Source organism: Gallinula chloropus (assembly GCF_964237585.1).
Source record: "Gallinula chloropus genome assembly, chromosome: 1".
Classification (NCBI taxonomy): domain Eukaryota; kingdom Metazoa; phylum Chordata; class Aves; order Gruiformes; family Rallidae; genus Gallinula; species Gallinula chloropus.
Window position 1 is genome coordinate 125,172,579 of NC_140085.1, and position 19,774 is coordinate 125,192,352.

The 19,774-nt window shown below is 37.6% G+C and overlaps 1 protein-coding gene across 4 annotated transcripts in view; it reads left to right on the plus strand.

The window, feature by feature from the left end:
- Positions 1 to 19,774, plus strand: part of DMD (dystrophin) — a gene marked incomplete at its 5' end in the record, with an annotated part of 1,290,802 nt that overhangs the window by 1,079,864 nt on the left and 191,164 nt on the right. For all 4 annotated transcript variants that reach the window (XM_084279200.1, XM_084279202.1, XM_084279199.1 and 1 more), the window contains 4 exons: positions 1,374 to 1,546; positions 5,134 to 5,290; positions 13,684 to 13,804; positions 14,469 to 14,737. In XM_084279200.1, the coding sequence (XP_084135326.1) occupies positions 1,374 to 1,546; positions 5,134 to 5,290; positions 13,684 to 13,804; positions 14,469 to 14,737 (720 nt within the window). The remainder of the gene's footprint in view (positions 1 to 1,373; positions 1,547 to 5,133; positions 5,291 to 13,683; positions 13,805 to 14,468; positions 14,738 to 19,774) is intronic.

The following is a 19,774-nucleotide window of genomic DNA, read 5'->3' on the forward strand; positions in this document are numbered from 1 at the left end:
TGGCAAATGACATTTGGAACAGCAGTAGGTGAACCAGGACAATCTGCTCATGATTCAGTGCAGCTAACATTGCACTTAGAATATCAAATAAAACCAATTCAATTAGGAGCACACCAAGTAGGCAAGTTGTGTGCTTCTCTCCTTCAAAGTCATTCTTCTAAAGAAAATTACAACAAATTCCCACTGGGGGCTATCTGTGACGCTCAGTTAGTGCTGGGTCTTGCTCTCAAATACCATAAATCATTTCCCTTTCACACTTCATCTCCAGCACTCCCGTTTCAGGCAGCAAGAAACCACCACCAGAAATCTTAGTGCCCAAACCTCCCAGGAGAAAATGCAGAGCTCTATTCACTAGGTCATTTTCTTTGTGTCTTTGTGTGCCTCTTTGCTTGAAAGTAAAAGTACTTTCTTGCCTATGTGGCTACATATGGACTACTTGTGTGTTCGTGTACATCTGACTTTATTATTTCTGGATTTATTATTTGTAATGAGTTTGATTCAACCACCGTTCACTGCAAGTGAATCCGTGACCTTGTAGAGCCGCAGCATGCAAACGCCTTCGAGAAGGGCAGCCAACGTACAAAGGCTGCATTGAGTGTGTGGGCAGGCAGGAATGCTGGTACCAGGCAGCATTCTGAAGAATGTTCTTTTGGCAGAAACAGACGTGCTAAAAATGAGGGGGGGAAATGAATTCAAAATGTAGAGCTGGCCTGCAGTTACAAAGTGATAAGAGAAGTTGGCTGTTCAACACGAGCTGCCAGTTGCATATTCTAGGTCCTCGCTATTCTCAGGCCCTCCTACAGCCATGGCCCTGACCAGTGTTTTGATACAGCACAAAGTGGCTGTTTATTGCTATTGACTGCTGAGGCCCGTGCTCCGAAATGTGTTCTGTCAACAGAATGTAAGTGAATTTGGCATTTTAAAGCCCGGCTGCTGCAGACGCGTAGATTTCTTGGAATTGCCATGCAGCAGGACCGGTGTTGCAGTCCCCAGCTCAAACTGAAAATGTTGCACAGGAAGACATATCATGTGAAGGTCAGATTTACCTGAGACTCTGAGGGTTTTGTGGGGGTTTTTCTTTCCTCATTAGCGTGGTAAATATATCTTCTTCTGGATTTGTTGTCTGTGAAAGGCTGGATTTCCAACTTTATACATTTTTTTCGGCATTTTCTGTAGGGGAAAAAATGCAAATGGCCTTCACATGAAAGGGAAATACGGCTCTCTACGTCGTACGTGATAGTGCCATAAAAGGAGTAAACAAAATCTGTGCTAACTCTGTGTTACACTGAGGATTTTTTCTACTTTTTTTGAGAAGTGATAGTTTCCCAGATATTGTACAAAATCACACGTATTGTTTTCTATTGCTTCTGTAGGAACTACAGGCGGAAATCGATGCTCACACTGACATCTTCCACAACCTGGATGAAAATGGGCAGAAAATCCTGAGGTCTCTGGAAGGCTCTGAGGATGCAGCTGTATTGAAGAGACGTCTGGATAACATGAACATCAGATGGAGTGATCTTAGGAAGAAATCTCTAAACATTAGGTAGGATATGAACATAAGCAAAAGCCTTCAGTTGGTGTGTAAGGTGGGCTGCTGCATTGTGCCAGTGAAATAAAGGGTTTAATATTGTTTCTAACAGAACTATTTCTGTCCACTTGGACATTATTTGTGCTATTTTGAATGTTGGATTAACTTTGTAAGAATGATTAGGTTTTTTGGTGTGAAAATGATAGTAGGGGATTAGGATTTGAGGCATATGATGAGGTTTTGTAATTACAGAAGGAGAGATTAGCATGTTCAAACAGTAACTGTACCCCCCTCTAAATGTAGGCTTTTTGTAGACCTGGGTATGACTTATCAATGAGTCATGAAAGAAAGTGATTAAACAACCTGTATTTATGATAAGATTCATTTCTAAGGCTACTATTTCCAGAGCAAAACTAAGAATAGCCTTGCAAATGAGATGACATGTTATTTAAGATTTTAGCTGTTGTCTGGAGAGTAGACAAGATTACCAAATAAAATCCAGTGGTAAAGGGAAATCCATAGGTAGTGCCTCGAGAGAAAAAACTTCTCTTTGCAAAGGAAATTATAATAAATGGTTATGTTACAAGTGAGGAAGTAGAGGTACAGGCTTCAATGGGCTGAAGAGTGCTTTTCAAAAGAAATTGTTCTGGAAGCTTCTCTTCAGAAATACAACTTTTACAATAGGCAACCCAGTTCTGCTGTGTTCAGTCTCGGTCTTTTTTTTGGCCTCTTTTTTTTTGGCCTTTTTTTTTTTCATTTTGTTGCTTAATATGTGTTGGTCAGTGGCAGTTGGGAAGGCAGCAAAAGGCAGAAGTGTTTTTCAAAGTTATGTATGAAGTATTAGCTTTTTTTCATCTCAGACCCTGAGGGAGGTCAGTCTGTGTAATGACAAAAGCCATCTTCATAACATCAATCATTAAAAATAAATGAAGGATGTGAGGTTGAAAAGATATTAGTAGCCAAAGAAAAAGACAGACAAATTCATCCTTTTTTTTTTTTTTTTTTCTGAGGAGCAAAAGAAGAGGGACACAACCCTTCAAGGTCTCTCTGAGTTTTTTTCTTATGTTAGCCATGAACTTGCCCAAACACAGCAATATTTGAGATGAGAAAAACAGTCAGTTGCCCAAATACCAGTAATTAAACATGTCATTTTCTGTCATTCAGTTTTTGCTGTTCAATATATTGCTGCCATTATCCAAGTCAGAAATAGTAACCATAGTCATATCACAGTGACTTCTTGGGTTAAACATTCAAAGCAACAGACCTTGTCTCAAAATACTTGCTGCCATTAAAAAGCTCAAGGTGTTCAACAGCCTATTGATTATGATAAGAAACAATTCTTAACTTCTAAGACATTCAATTTAAATGTTCCTGGCCACCAGACTGAATGAATAGGCTATTCTCAGTCTGTCTCCATGCAGCTACTTCTTCCCATCACACACTGTGGGGTGGATTTCATCATAACTAGCAATGCTTACGCAAAAGAGGTATAAGAGCAGAAGTGTGAAATGTTTCCCAGGCAGCAGTCCCAGACATCTCCTCATTTAGCATAAGTTTCAGTCTGCTGAAACATATGACCTATGCCATTGCTCGGCTTCTCTAAATCCATTAGGTAAAATATGTGACGGATATCAGGAGAAGCCAAGTTCATTTCCATTATTACCTGTTCTTTTATTCTGATAAGTCAGTATAGTTTATCCTAATAAACTCTTCCTTATAAAGAACTAATATTTTAAAAGTTTTTTTCTGTTATCTGTTTTGCTGCACGTGCTTGACCACAGTTACAAATACAGGTATGCGTGCACGTAATGTACACTAGTGTGCACATACATTAACATGAATTCTCTAAGCTGAAAGAAGGGCAGACCAATGTGGGTTCAGGGAAACATTCACCATTCTGGGGAAGACCAGAACACAGCAGCAGTAACAAAACTGCTTTGGGTCACTCTTTTCGCTCTTTTGCCTGTAAAGACAGACCTGGTGAAGGAGGGAAGAAAAAGACCCTTGTGTTTGCCTCCCATTGCTGCCTTGCCTGGAGGAGATGGAAGCTTGCATTTGCTCAGATAAACATGGGAGACAGGAGTTAACCCGAGTCAGAAACTTGGATCCTTGACCATGTCCTCTCAAAAATCCCTGTGGTCCTTGTTCTAGCTGTTGCGTCCTGTAACTCTCCACACAACATCTCCGCTTCTCTCCCCACTCGCTGCTTTCGGAGGCATCCTGGGGCTTCCACAGCCCTCACTGCCCGTAGGTCTGTCCTCCCCCAGCAGTGCCTGCTGTGAGCCAGTTTTTCCCCAGCCCACAGCTGCCCTGTGAGAGCAGAGATCAAAAGGCAGCATGGTCTGCGTGTGTCCCTCCCACATAGCCTTTAAGTTTGAAAAAGGAGAAAATTTTCCATCAGCTCGCATACCAGAGCTGCTGAACTCTCTGCCAGCCTGTGGCCAATCTGTCCCTTTCCTTCCTCTTTCCTTGCCACTCCAATTACCAGGTGCAAAAGGTTGGAAAGAAGACAGGATCCACAGAGCATTTCAAAGAACTACATCCGTCTTTACTTTCAGCAATTCTTTATTTCCATATACAAACTAAGTAATAAGACCTACAAACCGCTGAGTACTGAGACCACATTTATCTGTAGTGTAAACAAAACTGAAGATTTTATCAGCCCAGTGATGTTTCAGCCAAATATTTTCTCTCCGCAGAAAATAGCTGCTGAAAATTAATGGCTCTATTCTTGATCCCAGTATTAAATAAAACACATTTACATACACATGCACATGCCAACAAAATATTTAGATGTCCTTATGGTGGAGACCTTGTTTGCACAAAGTAGCATTCCATCTTTTAATTTTTCCAGCGATTCAATTAATTTAATTCACACCTCTGTTCAAATGGCACAGGCATCTGTGTAGCGTAAGGGGATTCTGTTGCTCTTGACAATTTCCTAATGACATTTTTTGGGAAATGATGGCATTAGTTCTCTTGTCTTAAAGGTGAACAACCACATGAATCATGTGTGAGTTTGAATGGGTTTTGTGTAGTGATTTAGAAAAATGCTTGTTCTTCTCTGACTTGAAAATACTCTATACATTTCAGTTAATTCATCTAGTTACTTTCTTGACTAAGTTTCTTTCATGCTAGTCCTGCATAATATTTCTGCACATTTATTGGGACTGACAATTCAACACAGTGATTGATCACTGCTGAAGAGGAAAGCTAAAAAGAAAACCCACAAAAAAACAAGACACCCCCCTACACCCCAACCCCCCCCCCCCCCAAAACAAAAAAAAAATTGGAAAAGATTGGATGTTTCAGGCCAAGACTGAGGAATCAAAGCTAAATCAGTATTGCCAGAATCTAATGCAAAGCTACTGAAGTTATTTTAAAATCATTAATGAAACACTAGGATCTTTCTCAGTAAATAAGCTTGTACAGTTTGGTTTCTATATTCACTGTACCTGAATATGTCTTATATTTCACAGAATCATTAAGGTTGGAAAAGACCTCCATGGTCATCTAGTCCAATCGTCCCCTTGCCACCTATATTACTTACTAAACCATGTCCCTAAGTACCTCATTCAACGTTACTTAACATATGCTTTCAGATCCCACTTGGAAGCCAGTACAGACCAGTGGAAGCGTTTACATCTCTCTCTCCAGGAACTTTTGGCGTGGCTGCAATTGAAGGAGGACGAATTAAAACAACAAGCACCCATTGGTGGAGATCTTCCTGCTGTGCAGAAACAGAATGATATTCACAGGGTATGATATTTTTTATGTGATCTTCTGCTCATTTCTTTTTGTTTTGCAGGTTAGTGCTGTCCTTGCTGTTACTGTTAGTCCTTGCTGGAAAAAGTAACTTACCCTTTAAAACACATTTTAGACACAATGAATACTGAACATCTTGGTTGAGAGTACTAGCTACAGTTCTCAAACACAGCTTAGAAAATCAACCTTTTGGACAAGAGAGTGGCAAAGTCATCTTAAACTAATGCATTTTCGATTAAATGATTTAAATTTTCAGTCAGATAAACTGATACCCTGAGAATATTCAAAACCCAATGATTATCTTCACAAAGAATTGTGCTACATATAGATAAGTTTCAGTGTGTGAAACTCGCCACAGAGAGTATTGTTTCTGAAGTGCCAAAGTTCTTTGGTTTTATTGCTTAATGGAGAAATGGGAAATGGTACTGTAAAATGAAATTGGATCTGGAATATCTGTGTTTTCTCCATTCATTTGGTAGATGTATTATAAGTGTTTCTCTAATAGATTGTCCTATCTCATGCTGAAGGACATGCTTGAGAATAAATAGTGAGAAGATCAAGTTTGGAAAGTGAACATAACACATCCTGCTGCTTTAAGTTATTTGGAACCCGGAGTTTGTGAAAAGTCTGGAAACAGTGCATATACATCCAGGCTTGGTTTTGGCATAGGCAAACAGGCATTTGTCTACAGTTGCAGAGTGATGGGACGTAGTGACAGTATGGTTTCTCAAGGGCCTATCTTTACCTGATAGCCAAGAAAGCCAAAGAGGATGAAGAAAAATATCTTATTGACAGTGCACAATCATTTTCATAGATAATATATTACTTTGATGCAAGGGGAATCTTGGTCACATTTCATAGGTCTTCCTTCTGCAGAGGTAATATGTAGGATGCATCTTTCTTACAAAACTTTACTTGGGAATTTAAGCACTGTAACACCATCTCTTTTTAATTTTCCCTCTGCGCAAGTTAAGAAATATTAAATGCCTGAGGTCTGTTCCAGCCAGCTGTCTATAGCAGCTTCCGTAAAGTATAATTGAAGGCCATCCAGAACATCAGGATGAAAGAAACAATATAGATGTTGCTTTAACTCACTATGACATTAACTGAAACCCTTTATCCAAAGGCAACTCTTGAGCCAAAGCAAGACTTAAAGATTTGTATAGAATTGTTATAACAAAACTTTTGTCATCTGAATAATATTTGAGCACCTGAAACATTACCTTTCCTCCTAGATCAAATAAATATTTTTTTCAGCTACAGAAATTACTTCTTATAAAATTTTAATATTGTATATCATTCTATAAGCTATTTGAAAGTTTCCCAGAATTCTAAGTGATATCTCTGTCACTCATCAATCAATAGAAGTGTTTAAATTTGTTAGGGATGAGAAAGGTTGCATAAAAGTGGCAAGAGTTAGTGGAAAGTGACTTTATGAAATAAATTCCTTCTCACTTCTCCTTTTTTATTATGTTTTCTGTCATGTGCAGATACATATAGACACACATCTTTGGTCATCATGTCTAATATCAAAGCTAGAACATTTTAGCTCCTTTTAGAAATATGGCTTCTTTCCTTTTCCAGTTCTGTAGCACTTCTGTAGCTGAATGTGAGGCTTTTCTAGTTGTAGCTATTCTGATTCCCCGTGGAAAAAAGAACAAAACATAATCCTTCAAATTAGGTTACCCTGTCTGCTCTTCAAAGATCTCTTATGGAGAAGGAGGGAAAAACAATCAGTGCAGAACTGTGTCAGCTTCAGGTTATCTTTGACAAAAGTCTTTATCTTCATGGTTTCCTACTGTATGGGATTTTTTTTTTCCTTTCATACTATGGGTTTTCTGTTACTCTAAAAGTTTCCTTTAAAGAAGCAGTCATACAAAGGCTGTTTCTGAATGAACAGCTTAGCTCATTTCTTCACGTAAGAAAAACGCTTTTATAAAGGCTTGTGCCACAAGTGTAGAAGCAGCTAGCTTAAAACTGGAGCACGATACTGGAAAATTGGTTTTTTCCAAGTGTTTTTTGCCCCTGCTTAAGACCAAAACTTATTTCTCAGAGTGCTGGATGTGAAAGTAAAAAGTAGTTGAATTCTGTCTTGAGAAACAGAATCTGCTGATTGTTCATTTTGTTCTCCTGAATGTCAGTTCTGGAAATCTGGCTTCAGTAAACAAGCTAAATCTCTATTTGCTCTGACCTATCTTTTAAATGATCCAAACTTCCAGCTTTGGTCTTCCTATATCAATACAATGTCTTTCCTTCTGTGAAGAACTGCTTTTTCCAGATAAAGCCAGAAGTGAACCAACCCAGGTAAATTCCTCACTGGAGAAGAAAAGAAGTCTCAGCAGGAGAACATTATTTATAATCAGTTGAACTGATTGCTGTTGAGAAATGGCATGTTGAATGAAAACACAATTTTATGCCTGAATCCTTTTTCTAAAGCAGCGTTACAAGCTGATTTTATTTTATTTTCTTCCCTTAAGGATGTAATTTAAAGAAAAACATATTTAACCTCTTTATCTTTTAGAAGACCATCTGGAATACCTCAGACATTTATAGCAAAGATGAAAAGAAGTTGGTTCTTATCATTAGCATGCTCCTAGTTGCCAAGATTGACTTTAAAATTTTTAAGAGTAGGATTCAGATTAAAAATTCAAGTGCCTGAATCTATGCCAGAGGAGAGTTTGAACTCCACTGAGAAAAGAGATATCTGTGCAGTCAAAATCATTGTTGAGTTGTAAAAGTGAGGTGCTTTTTAGACAAGGCAATTTGGAATTTATCCCAAGTACACCCACATAACTGCTATTTGTTTGAGCTTATATATATATAGTGGGTCATTTTGTCAATTTTTGGCATCAGAAGAACTTGTGTCTATGCCAATGTCAGAATATGTGTGTGGGGAGTTTATTCAATGATGAAAAATACCTCTGTTCATCAAAACATTATCTAATTATCTTACCACTTTCTTTGCTTTACTCATTGTCATAATAATGTTTTATTGAAATCATGTTAATAACAATGTACAAGTTACTGTTCATCTCAGTTAAGTAACTTCAGTGTCACACAGTTATTTGCTTTTTCTTTCATTCCTTTAAGAGTTGTCACACCTTCAGTGTAGTGATTGTATTAACAGCATAAACAATGTTTATGACTATACAAGTTAATTATTAACATTTCCCTGGAAAACCTTTCACATTAAATCTATAGCAATAGTGCATAAGAAGGAATACAATTCCTGAATCAACACATTAACCTTTTATGGTGGCACAGTTGGTAGCTACTTTTTACAATTGAGTTTAAAATCCATTTTTATAAAGCATTCTAGTGGGGAAACATCTTGAATTAATTTAATTCTCCTCTTTCTCTTTGAAATTCATTAAAAACAAAATACATCTGCTTTTATAACAACAGAGATTAATTTAAGTTTCACCAATCAATTCTCTTCTCATTATATTTTCATCTTTTGATTTAATGAATCTGCATTTCTCCATCTAAAGAGATTTAAGGACACCCATGAGGAGGTAGGCGAGGTCTAAGATAAGATGATCAATATATGCATTATTAAAATGGTGGACATAATGCCCTTATTGCTGTGGAGTTGATGACAAATAGAGATGTTTAAATAAAGTAGTTTACTTGTTTTTTTGTCAGGTCATACATTATGCACGTTCGATTTCCTCTACAGTCCCCCAAAGTGTGGAAGAAGTTAAGAAATTCAATGAAAGTAGCCTGAAATCATTAGCTTTAAATTAGACATTCATTTAGGTAATTCTGCTTTCAGTGATGGTCTGTTTATTATCAAGATGTATTTGTCAGAGCTCTAGATAGATTTTTATTTTTTTCCCCCAAAAGAAGAGAAAATGTCATTTATTTCAACTTAGAATTTTTATTGGTAGTGTGTATGTATTTCACAACAAATCTTGATTCAGAAAATCTAGATCTATCTTCATACAGTAAGAAAGGGGTTTTTTGGATGGGATAGTATTTAATGAACATTCATTGTTTCTAATGCTGTTCTTTGCTTCTGCTTCACTCTCAGGATTTTTTTATACCCTCCTTTTAAAATTTCTTATACCGAAATATATTTTAACTCACTTGGTAGAAGTCTGCAGATCAAAACTAGGGAAGGCAATAACAACTGTAAATAGATCCTAAGACCATGCTGTGTACTGTTCTAAAGCTCACAATTTCCAGACTATAATCGCATCCACCAGCTCCAAGTTCCGGAAAGGGAAAGTTGGATAAAACCCAACCATTTAACATATTGGCTCACTGTTTTCCTGTAATAAACGAGAAAGAGACTCTTTCTGTTTATGACTAAATAGAAAATATACTAAGTCAGAAAGTTCCCATTAGCATTTCTCTCTTTTGAGAAAGTAGGTATGATTCCAGCTCACACGCTTTGTGGGATGTTGTATGCATATGTGATAATGTTATCATAGAGTCATAGAATTATAGAATCCTTTGGGCTGGAAGGGACTTCAAATATCATCTAGTTCCGCCCCCACCTTCCCCCAGTCCTCCTCCCCCCTCTGCCATGAGCAGGGACACCCTCACTAGAACAGGTTATCCAAACCCCCATCTAACCTGGCCTTAAATGCCTCCAGGAATGGGGCTTCCACAACCTCTCTGGGCAACCTGTTCCAGTGCCTCACAACCCTCATAGTAAATTTCTGTCTAACATCTAATCTAAACCTGCTCTCTTTCAGTTTGAAACCATTGCCCCTTGTCCTATCACTACACTCCCTGGTGAACGATCCCTCTCCAACTCTTCTGTATGACCCCTTTAAGTATTGGTACACCTCTATTAGGTCACCCCGGAGCCTCCTCTTCTCCAGACTGAACAAGCCCAACTCTCTCAGCTTGTCTTTATGGAGAGGTGCTCCAGCCCCCTTGTCAACTTCGTGGCCCTCCTCTGGACTCACCCCAACAGCTTCATATATTTACTGTACTGAGGACCCCAGAGCTGGACGCAGTACTCCAGGTGGGGTCTCATAAGAGCAGAGTAGAGGGGCATAATCACCTCCCTCAATCTGCTGGCCACGCTGTTCTTGATTCAGCCCAGGACACTGTTGGCCTTCTGAGCAGCTAGCAGGCACTGCTGGTTCATGTTGAGCTTGTCGTCAGTCAGCACCCCTAAGTCCTCCTCAGGGCTGCTCTCAATTAATTCTCTGTCCAGCCTGTAGCTGTGCTTGGGGTTGCACCAACCCACCTGCAGGACCTTGCACTTGGCCTTGTTGACCTTCATGCAGTTCACATGGGCCCATCTCTCCAGCCTGTCAAGGTCCCTCTGGATGGCATCCCTTCCCTCCAGTGTGCCGGCCTCACCACTCAGCTTGGTGTCTTCAGCAAACTTGCTGAGGGTGCACTCAATCCCACAGTCCATGTCACTGACAAAGACAGTGAACAGTGATGGTCCCAGTACTGACACCTGAGGAACACCACCTCCACGTGGACATTGAGCTATTGATCACAACTCTTTGGGTGCAGCCACCCAGCCAGTTCCTTATCCACTGAGTGGTCTGTCTGTTGTAATCCATGCCTCTCCAATTTAGAGACAAGGGTGTCATGCTGGACAGTGTTGAAGGCCTTGCACAAGTCCAGGAAGATGATGTCCATCATCCTTCCCTTGTCCACGATCTCAGTCACTCTGTCATAAAAGGCCACCAGATTTGTCAGGCACAATTTGCCCTTAATGAAGTCATGTTGGCTGTCACCAATCACCTCCTTATTCTCCATGTGCCTGAGCATAGTCTCCAGGAGTATCTGTTCCATAATCTTACCAAGCACGGAGGTGAGACCAACCGGTCTGTTGTTTCCTGGTCATACTTTTTCCCCTTTTTAAAAATGAGAGCTATATTTCCCCTTTTCCAGTCAGTGGGGACTTTGCCAGACTGCCAGGACCTTTCAATCCTTGTTCTATTTCAAGAGGAATGTTGGAAGAATGTGCTTTTAAGCCTTTTTTGGAAATACAACGCTGCTAGGTGTGTTTGGTTGGTATGTTTTTTTTATGCAGAAGTAGTAAAAGCTGAAGGAAAAGGTATTTTGTGTCCTTCTCACAGTTTGCAGATGTACATAGCTAGGACTGACCTGACTACAGCAGCAGCACTCCATGCTCATTCCCAAAGAGATAGCATTTCTGGCTTCTGTGTACCAAATAAGTTGGTGTAGTTCTGTGCTCTCCTGGAATATCTGTGATTCCTTCCTGCTCCTGGTATGTGTGGGCAGAGAAGAACATTGTGCATGTGCCTCCTGTTTAATTGGCTTTTGGCATAGACATTTCTGAGAAATACTTTGTCTTTTAGAATGCTTCTAATGCAGATTATATCTTTACGCTGTTACACAATTGCAATGTTTAAAAAACAATATGACTGTCGATGTCCCTTTTAACACTATCGGATGAAAGCAAAGCACAGGTTCCTTGGGGGAACATTTTAAGTCATGATACCTGATGGCTTTCTTGAGCTGCAGACCTGCCACACTTAGTGGGACAGAATGATGTAATTTGAGGTTAGCACAAAGGCTAATTAAAGGAACAGATTTTCCTCATTTGGAGTCATGAAAAAGGTTTATTATATTTCCTCTTTCCATTGCACTTCATGCAAGAGTCAAGTATGAATTATGAAGATATTTAAACTTAAAAATGTCTAAGTTAAAGGGTTTTAACCATGGAGTAACCTCACTCAGATTTTATGCAGAGCAATGACACCAGTGATAGTTTACTCATTAATATACAACACTTCTGTAATTGTGGAAAGAAGTGTTGGTTATTAAGGGTCAATATCATTGTTTAAAACAATTATTAGAGATATTAAACAATAGATCCCCTTATGATAGTAGACACACTCCATGAAAGGATCCCAGTCCCACTGATGTGCATGACACAAAATTAACATTTTTTACTATTCTTTTTTCCTTCAGGAAAGCACGCTTAGCTAAAGAGTTTTCATGATTCACAATTACAGTCCCTATGGTCAGTTCTTGACCAGTTAATTAGAAGATTATTTAAATATTTATAATAAAGTAATGTAGTAATTTCCTTAAATTTACTTTCCTGAAATGTATTATGATGTGGGGTTTTTTTACCTGTGAGTGCTCATATTAGAAACTGAAGGTGTGATTCTCATTTTTAGTTGTGTTAGGTATTTCCTCTACGGAGCATCTCATATCAAATATAATTCAAAGTGTAATGAACTTTTTAATATTGAATTTATAATCTTTCATTAGTTTGCATAGAAAACCAAATTCTGTTTAATAATTAATTTAATTGAATTGGGGAATTTATTATGTAAGAAACCTATATAATGTTGGTGGTGTAAAAAGGATTTTCTAATCCCTGAAGTAAAATATCTGCTTTGCACTCATGGCATATGGCTCTCCTTTTTGCAGTATTGTGTTTTGTGATACACTGCACTATAATTATCTGCATATTTTACCTCGATGCTACTTGAAAACAGTACACATTTGATAGTGTTTCATAAATAAAGAAGAAAATATTGAAATAACACAGTGGTAAGGTTCATTTAGATAAGTTCGGTACAATATGTAAAAGTCCTAACACCACATGCAAGCCACAGGCCAGGTTTCATCTGTATTTTTGTGTGGTGAACAGTTGGATTCAGATTAATAAAAACTTAAAGGTGTGTATACTTTCAGTAGCCTACAAAAATTTTAAATACCAACCTCGCAAATCTCGCATATTGTCATTTTAAAAGCAGGGAATAGAAGAAAGATATTAAGAGAGCTGCTGCTGCTGAAGGAAGAAAAATGCAAATAGAGAGTAGGAAGAAAAGGCAAGAAAGGATACAGGTGCCAAAAATGATGCCAGAAAAGGATGAGATGAAAGGGAGTAATACACTTGATCTGAAAGCAGAACATACCACTGAGCAATGATAGGTGTAAAGATATGGAAACTGATAATAAATACCTATTAAAGCAACCAGGAATTAACTAGTTAGGCTCCGGAAGCTGGACTTGGTGATCTCTGGAGGTCCCTTCCAACCCCTACAATTCTGTGATTTCCTAAGGACTACTTTCTGCCTTTTAATTTTTACTCATGCATGCATATGTCCAAGCCAGTCCAAGCCCTGTCTCTTGAAGCTTGGTTTTGGAATTGACTCTCATGTTAACTAAGAAAAGAGATCCCTCCCACAGTGAAAATTTGATCAGCACCCCCAGGTACTTTGCAGCATGCTGGTAATACATTTACTCCTTTGAATATAATGTGATTATGCAAAAGCTGATTACCTCTTTTTTTTTTTTTTCTTTTGGTAGCTACTTGGAATACACGCGTGGAGCAGTTAGAAATTTTGTTCTTTAATTGAAAAAAACACAGGCTACCATTCAGTATTTCGTTATATATCCACTTACAATAATTTTGTTTGATCTCTCAGTCTTTCAAGAGGGAGCTGAAAACAAAAGAACCTGTTATCAGGAGTGCGCTTGAGACTGTGCGAATCTTCGTAGCAGAGCAGCCTGTGGAGGGACTGGAGAAGCTCTACCCGGAACCAAGAGGTAATTGAGGAAAGAGCAGGGTAATAACACATTGCTGGAAAGATCAGTGATGATCAGCAGTGATTAAATAAATTCTGTCAGCCGCTGTGAAAGCATTTCTTTTACACACCAAGCTGAATGTCTGTATTCAGAAACTAAGCTAAAAATACCCATGAAAGAAATCCTTAGCAATCCTTCTGAACACTGTGGCCCTAAAGAGACTTGCATATTTATAAGCAGATTTTGAAACCGGCTTTAAACCCTCAAGACGCATTTATAACTAAAGGCCCATCTGAGGTCTGAAAGCTGCTACTTAATCTAAAGTTCAACTTGTAGCCACAATACTACAGAAACTCCAGAATCCACTCAATTGCAGCAAATGATTCACAATTACTAATGTTTATGTAGGCACAGAACTATTTTGCTGAATCAGGACACAGTTGACAAACTTTCAGCTACACCTTGCATGTTTAAAAACGCTTTCATGTACATTTTGTTGATTCTTATGGTGGTGAGGTTTAAAAATTTTAAGAGATTTTCAAATGAGAATACATTAATCTCACAAATCTCACAGGTCTCTCTAGTTATGAATAGTGTCTTACTTAGCTTAGAACTTACCCAGATGGCAATTATTTTTCTTCTAAGACAGAATATGTTTTAAAAGGCTCTTGACTTTCACATTTAGAGCTATCACCCGAGGAAAGGGCCCACAATGTCACTAAACTTCTCCAAAGGCAAGCAGATGAAGTCAGAACTGAGTGGGATAAGCTGAATCTACAGTCTGCTGATTGGCAAAAGAAGATAGATGATGCTCTTGAAAGACTGCAGGGCCTTCAGGAGGCAATGGATGAACTGGACCTGAAACTACGCCAGGCTGAAGTGTTCAAGGGATCCTGGCAGCCAGTGGGGGATCTGCTAATTGACTCTCTGCAGGATCACTTAGAAAAAGTCAAGGTACGTGTCAGTATATCTGTATTTCTGAGTATAAAATAATTGGCTTGTTCATCATATGAGCCCCAAAATCAGGAATTATCTTTAAAAATGAGAAACTGATAGCTTTGTGTCATAGTGATTTTTAAAAAGGTAAGTACATACAGAGTTTTATAATTTCCGCGATTAAAATGGAATTGAATCAGCACTGAGAAAGTATTTTGCTAACATGGATAAAAAGCACCACAGGACTGTGTATATAACCTCAGCACAGAGTTAACAGTAAAGAAAGCAAAATAGAATTGATATGATAATATATGGTACAGGTACCAAAAATTAATTCTGTTCTTTATAATACTTTTGTAAGCATGTCGAGTACATAATCGTGTCTATACTTGTAGAGTAGAATTTAAATAAGGTAAAGTATATGGTTTTGTTGTTGTTTTGTCATGATGGTGGCATTTGATGTCTGTCTTAATTGATAACTAGCTCTTATTACATAAAATAGGGTTGTTTGTATTTTTTTTTTTAAAGGAAACACATACTGGAAAAACTGTCATTTTTTTATATGCGTCCATGCTTATCTGCTTTCAATGGTTGTTTCCTAAAGTCATTGCTTATTGAGAAACTCCTGAGGACTTGTCGTCTTTCGGCATGACTGCCATGGCCAGACTTTATAAATACTCCAGAATTCCTTCAGCTAGAGCACAATAGAGGCAGTTGCCATTTTGATAAGAACAAAGTGCCTCTGTTCCTTTCACCTAAATGGGAATCATCAGTCATTTTGAAGCAGACCTGAGCTGACTGTTGCTTTCTCTAGGAGAACATTAGGATCTAAGGAAGAGGAAATAGAATGACTAATGGCAGGAAAAATGCCTTTAAAAATCAGAAGTAGTTTATAAAAAAAAGTCCATGAGTTTTAATCACACAGGAAAGTTTAACATGTATCCTCTACAAATAATGTACAAGATTAAATGGATTACTTGATAGATGATGAACTGTTAGCTGCAAAATTTGTTTATCTTAATTTAAATTCATTCATTCAGATCTATTTATAAATTATCAGAAAGCACTTTCTACGATACCCACATATTATTTTATGATCTTGAAGAAGACAGACACCTATCTTGTGAGAGGTGTCTATGCCTATGTCGAGGGAGTGGAACTTGATGATCTTTAAGGTCCTTTCCAGCCCTAACCATTCTATTTTTCTATATTCTGAACAGAAGCACTGAATCCCTGTCCTCACTAGAAAACAAGCAAGTCACTTAATTCTAAACCTGTGACTCCGTAATTTTATTGTGAAGTCCTGTTATGGTTTAAAAAGAGTAAAAATGCGTCCTAGAGGACATAATGAAATTCTACTAACAGCCAAAATAGAAATCTTAATGCTATCAATTGGTAGATGGCACATTATTTCTTCTGAAGTCCTAATATTAGGGTCAGACAGAAGCCAAGACTTCTGACCTAAGATTTAAAATCAGATGCCACCACCTACCCCTTAAGTTTTATCTCATATATACCTTATTTATTTAAAATATTAATGAGTATAGTCTATGATAGGACCATACATTAAGATTATCAGCCAAAAGGTAAATGAAATTAAACATGGATCAGAGAATTATTAAGGTTGGAAAAGATCATAGATTCATATCTGTATAAATTCTAACTTTTAATTTAATATTTTAATCATAGTCCTCTAAGTGTGCAAACACAGCAATATTGTGCTTTCAGCACCTTCTACAGTCATGATAATTGCCTTAGGTAATCTAAGAACACAACAGACCAAAAGCTGAATAATATTGGCGGTGTGAGTAGTATGAATAAATGGGCTATCTGGCATGTATGTATGTATTGCTCTAATGGAATGCTGTTCCAACATAGATGCTGAAGACAAATGCATGTACAAGCTAGGCAATTTCAAGCATGTTTGTGAAATGAACAACTACCAAGAAAGCTACAATTGTGTCTGCAATGTGAAGTCCTATATAAAGCTGTGGGTCTAGGTTTTGTAGGTTTTACCACAGTTACTTATATTTATGACATAGGTATTTTTTCTTAGTGAAATATACTTTTGAAAAGTTGGAAATCAAAACCAATCATTAATGTAATCATAAAGTAGAGCATGCAAATCCTTCAAAAGTTTTCAAGTTTGCCTTTGCTGCATGTGAACTAGGTAGACTACCCATGTGATTCTTTATATCCTGAGCTTATCTACCTGAAGTGTAAAAATACTTAAAATATACTCACAATCCTAGCCTTAATTGCTGGGTTTAATTTTTCAAAACCTGAAAAAAGAGGGTTTACATTAGCTGTGACAAAAGCAGCATGGCATGATTTAAGCCTACTTCTATGTTGAACATGTTTGTTGGTAGCAAGTACATTTCTGATTTGTTCCCTGTCTGTAGAAGTTTAGATATAAACATTGATACTGTCTTAGAAATAATGATGAAATTTAGTCTGTTTTTATTTCCTCCTCTCCTTATTTTGTTTAAGTGAAACTCAAATAATTGGGACGAGAGCTTTTTTTGGTGTTTCATTTCCACAGTTATCAGAGGTTGAAGACAAAGATTTTATTTTGGCTGCTTTTGTAGTAGAAATTAAAAGAAATCTATGCCTTTCTACAAGATGTAATGATGATTTATTTTCTTCATAATATTCTAACAACAACATACATTTTCAATAATGATATTATATTCAAAATTACTTGTAAAAAATGTTGCTTTGAGACAAAATCAGTTTCTAAAAGAATTGCTTATCTAATGTATGAACATCTTCATAAAAAAATAATAATATGGAACATTTATGAAAAAGAGTGTATAAAATTGAGTGAAAACATTAGCCAGGTGAACAGTAGTGTCTACTTTATTTGAACATCCTTCCTCATCTAAAGTGGAGGTCCAGTGATCAGGACACTGAATACGCAGGAGAGATTTCTGGTAGAGAAAATCTACCAGGAGAAATGGAGGGAGAAGGAAGAAAGCTCCAACCTGCTCAGTGCTGAATTGATTCCTCCTACATCCTAGTGATATCCTCCAGTCCCTGGCTCCAACATGGCAGTAATCTCTCAAAGGGCACATGAGAATGGAAAATGAGTTAAAAACTGTTGTGCAATTCCTAATGTGCAATTTTAAAGCATTAAATGCAATGTTCAAGACTGGGAGAATTGCTCAGACATTTGACTCAACTCTACACATTTTGGATGCCTTTGATGTCTGTCATTTGGCCTGTTTTACATATGCCTGGTTACTAGTTCTCTTCATGCTCCTCTTAGTAATTGATTAACTTGAAGTTTCAGTATTTTTCCTTTGCAAATATTTTAACCAAAAGTTAAATTCTTTGAAGACACAGGTTAAAGGGTATTAGTAAACAGTAAAGTTTTTCTCTGTAAACATTATCCAATTGATGTATTGCACATCTCATCCTCACTTTGGGGTTTTTTTAATGGTATGTATCACAATGACTGATGATATTCCAGTGTGAGGGAGAGTACCTATTACTCTAAACATCTAAGCACCCAAAAAAGCCTTCTGAGCAGGTCTTTGAAATATTGGTCACGTGAGATTGCATTTGATGTAAATCCTTCTAGTCAGGATCACAGTAGCCTTCCCAAACCTAAGCTGATGTATAGCTTGATAGGGAATGAGTTTACCCTGTGTTATTTGTTACTGTTCTTTTTAGTTACACTTGCTGTGGTTGTTAAGGCTGTGATGTAGCATTGAACTTATACAAAATACCTAAACCTTTATCAGTGTTATTGGATTATAATTACAGATCCTTGATCTGTATTAATGTACTGATTGGTATTGATTTCTGATTCAGAGGACAAGAGAGAGTTTCACACACCTGCCCCAAAGAATGCAATCTAGACTACAGATGATCTATGATCACAATATTCTTCAGACTTCTCTGGTGTTCTCTGTTATTCTCTCTTTTTTTCTTCATTCACATGCCATCTTATCTGTAGACTCAAAAATAACTTATTTTCTTAATATCACCCATACTTTCTCTCCTCCAAGAGAGACATTCTTTTTCCTCTCTCTTCTTTCTCTCATCCTTTCTGTCCATTAAAATCCAAACCACTTAAATTTAGTCTTTAGTCTTAAATTTAGTTTAAGCCCGAACAAGTCTATTAGTCTCCCCTAATGACTGGCTACTCATTTTGATTGTAACTCAGATTATATTTTAGACATGACCTGAGATTTCTACTTCCCTCTGCAGCAAATTCAACAGAGGATATCTTCTCACAGTCACTAACAAAATTTTCTCCTTATCATCAGTATGCCCAGAACACTTAAGGTCACATGAGACCACCACTAAGTTTTTATATTAAGCTTTTCCTGGAATGCAATTGATATGTAATCAAACCTACTTCATTCTTTTGGTATCCTATTGAAGGACTCATTCCAGGAACTGGCAGCTGAACCACCTTTCTTCTCTCTCTCCCCTAAAGACCCTCCTTTGCTTCATACCAATCAAAACTTTGATAATGGTTATGCTGCAAGTATGCAACAGTCATTACAGGTCATGTGGATAGCTTCTTGCTGTGTTCTGGTCTCTCTGTTAGATATATGCTAAGAAATAATAATAGGAATGGATGCTCTGGAGTATTCAGAGGACCCCCTTTATGAACATTTTGACATTTAGTCAGTTTACCCTCTGAAAAAAATCATTTTTTGAACCAGAAGTGACTATTTCGGGATGTTGTGCATAGAACTTTGTGACTGAGAGGGCAATGCAATTTCAGCAGTGTGGTTTACCTGTTGGTAAAGTTGTTTAGCTACTCTGATAAACCTATGTGAGCACAAAGCAAAGCACTTTCTTATGCCAGTAATACTGTACCACATCACTACTCACATATACCTACTTCAGTTTTCTGTCATACACAACACTGTAAGCACACAAGAGAGCCTTCCATGGGGGACAGAACTAGTTTTTGGCTTTCTGGGATTTTTTGGTGTTGTCTTTTTTTTAAACCACTGTAAAATAAAATAAAAATTTATTCAAGAACAGGCAGTAGTGTCTGTGGTTTCTCTAGTTCCAAATAGAAGTCCAGATCTC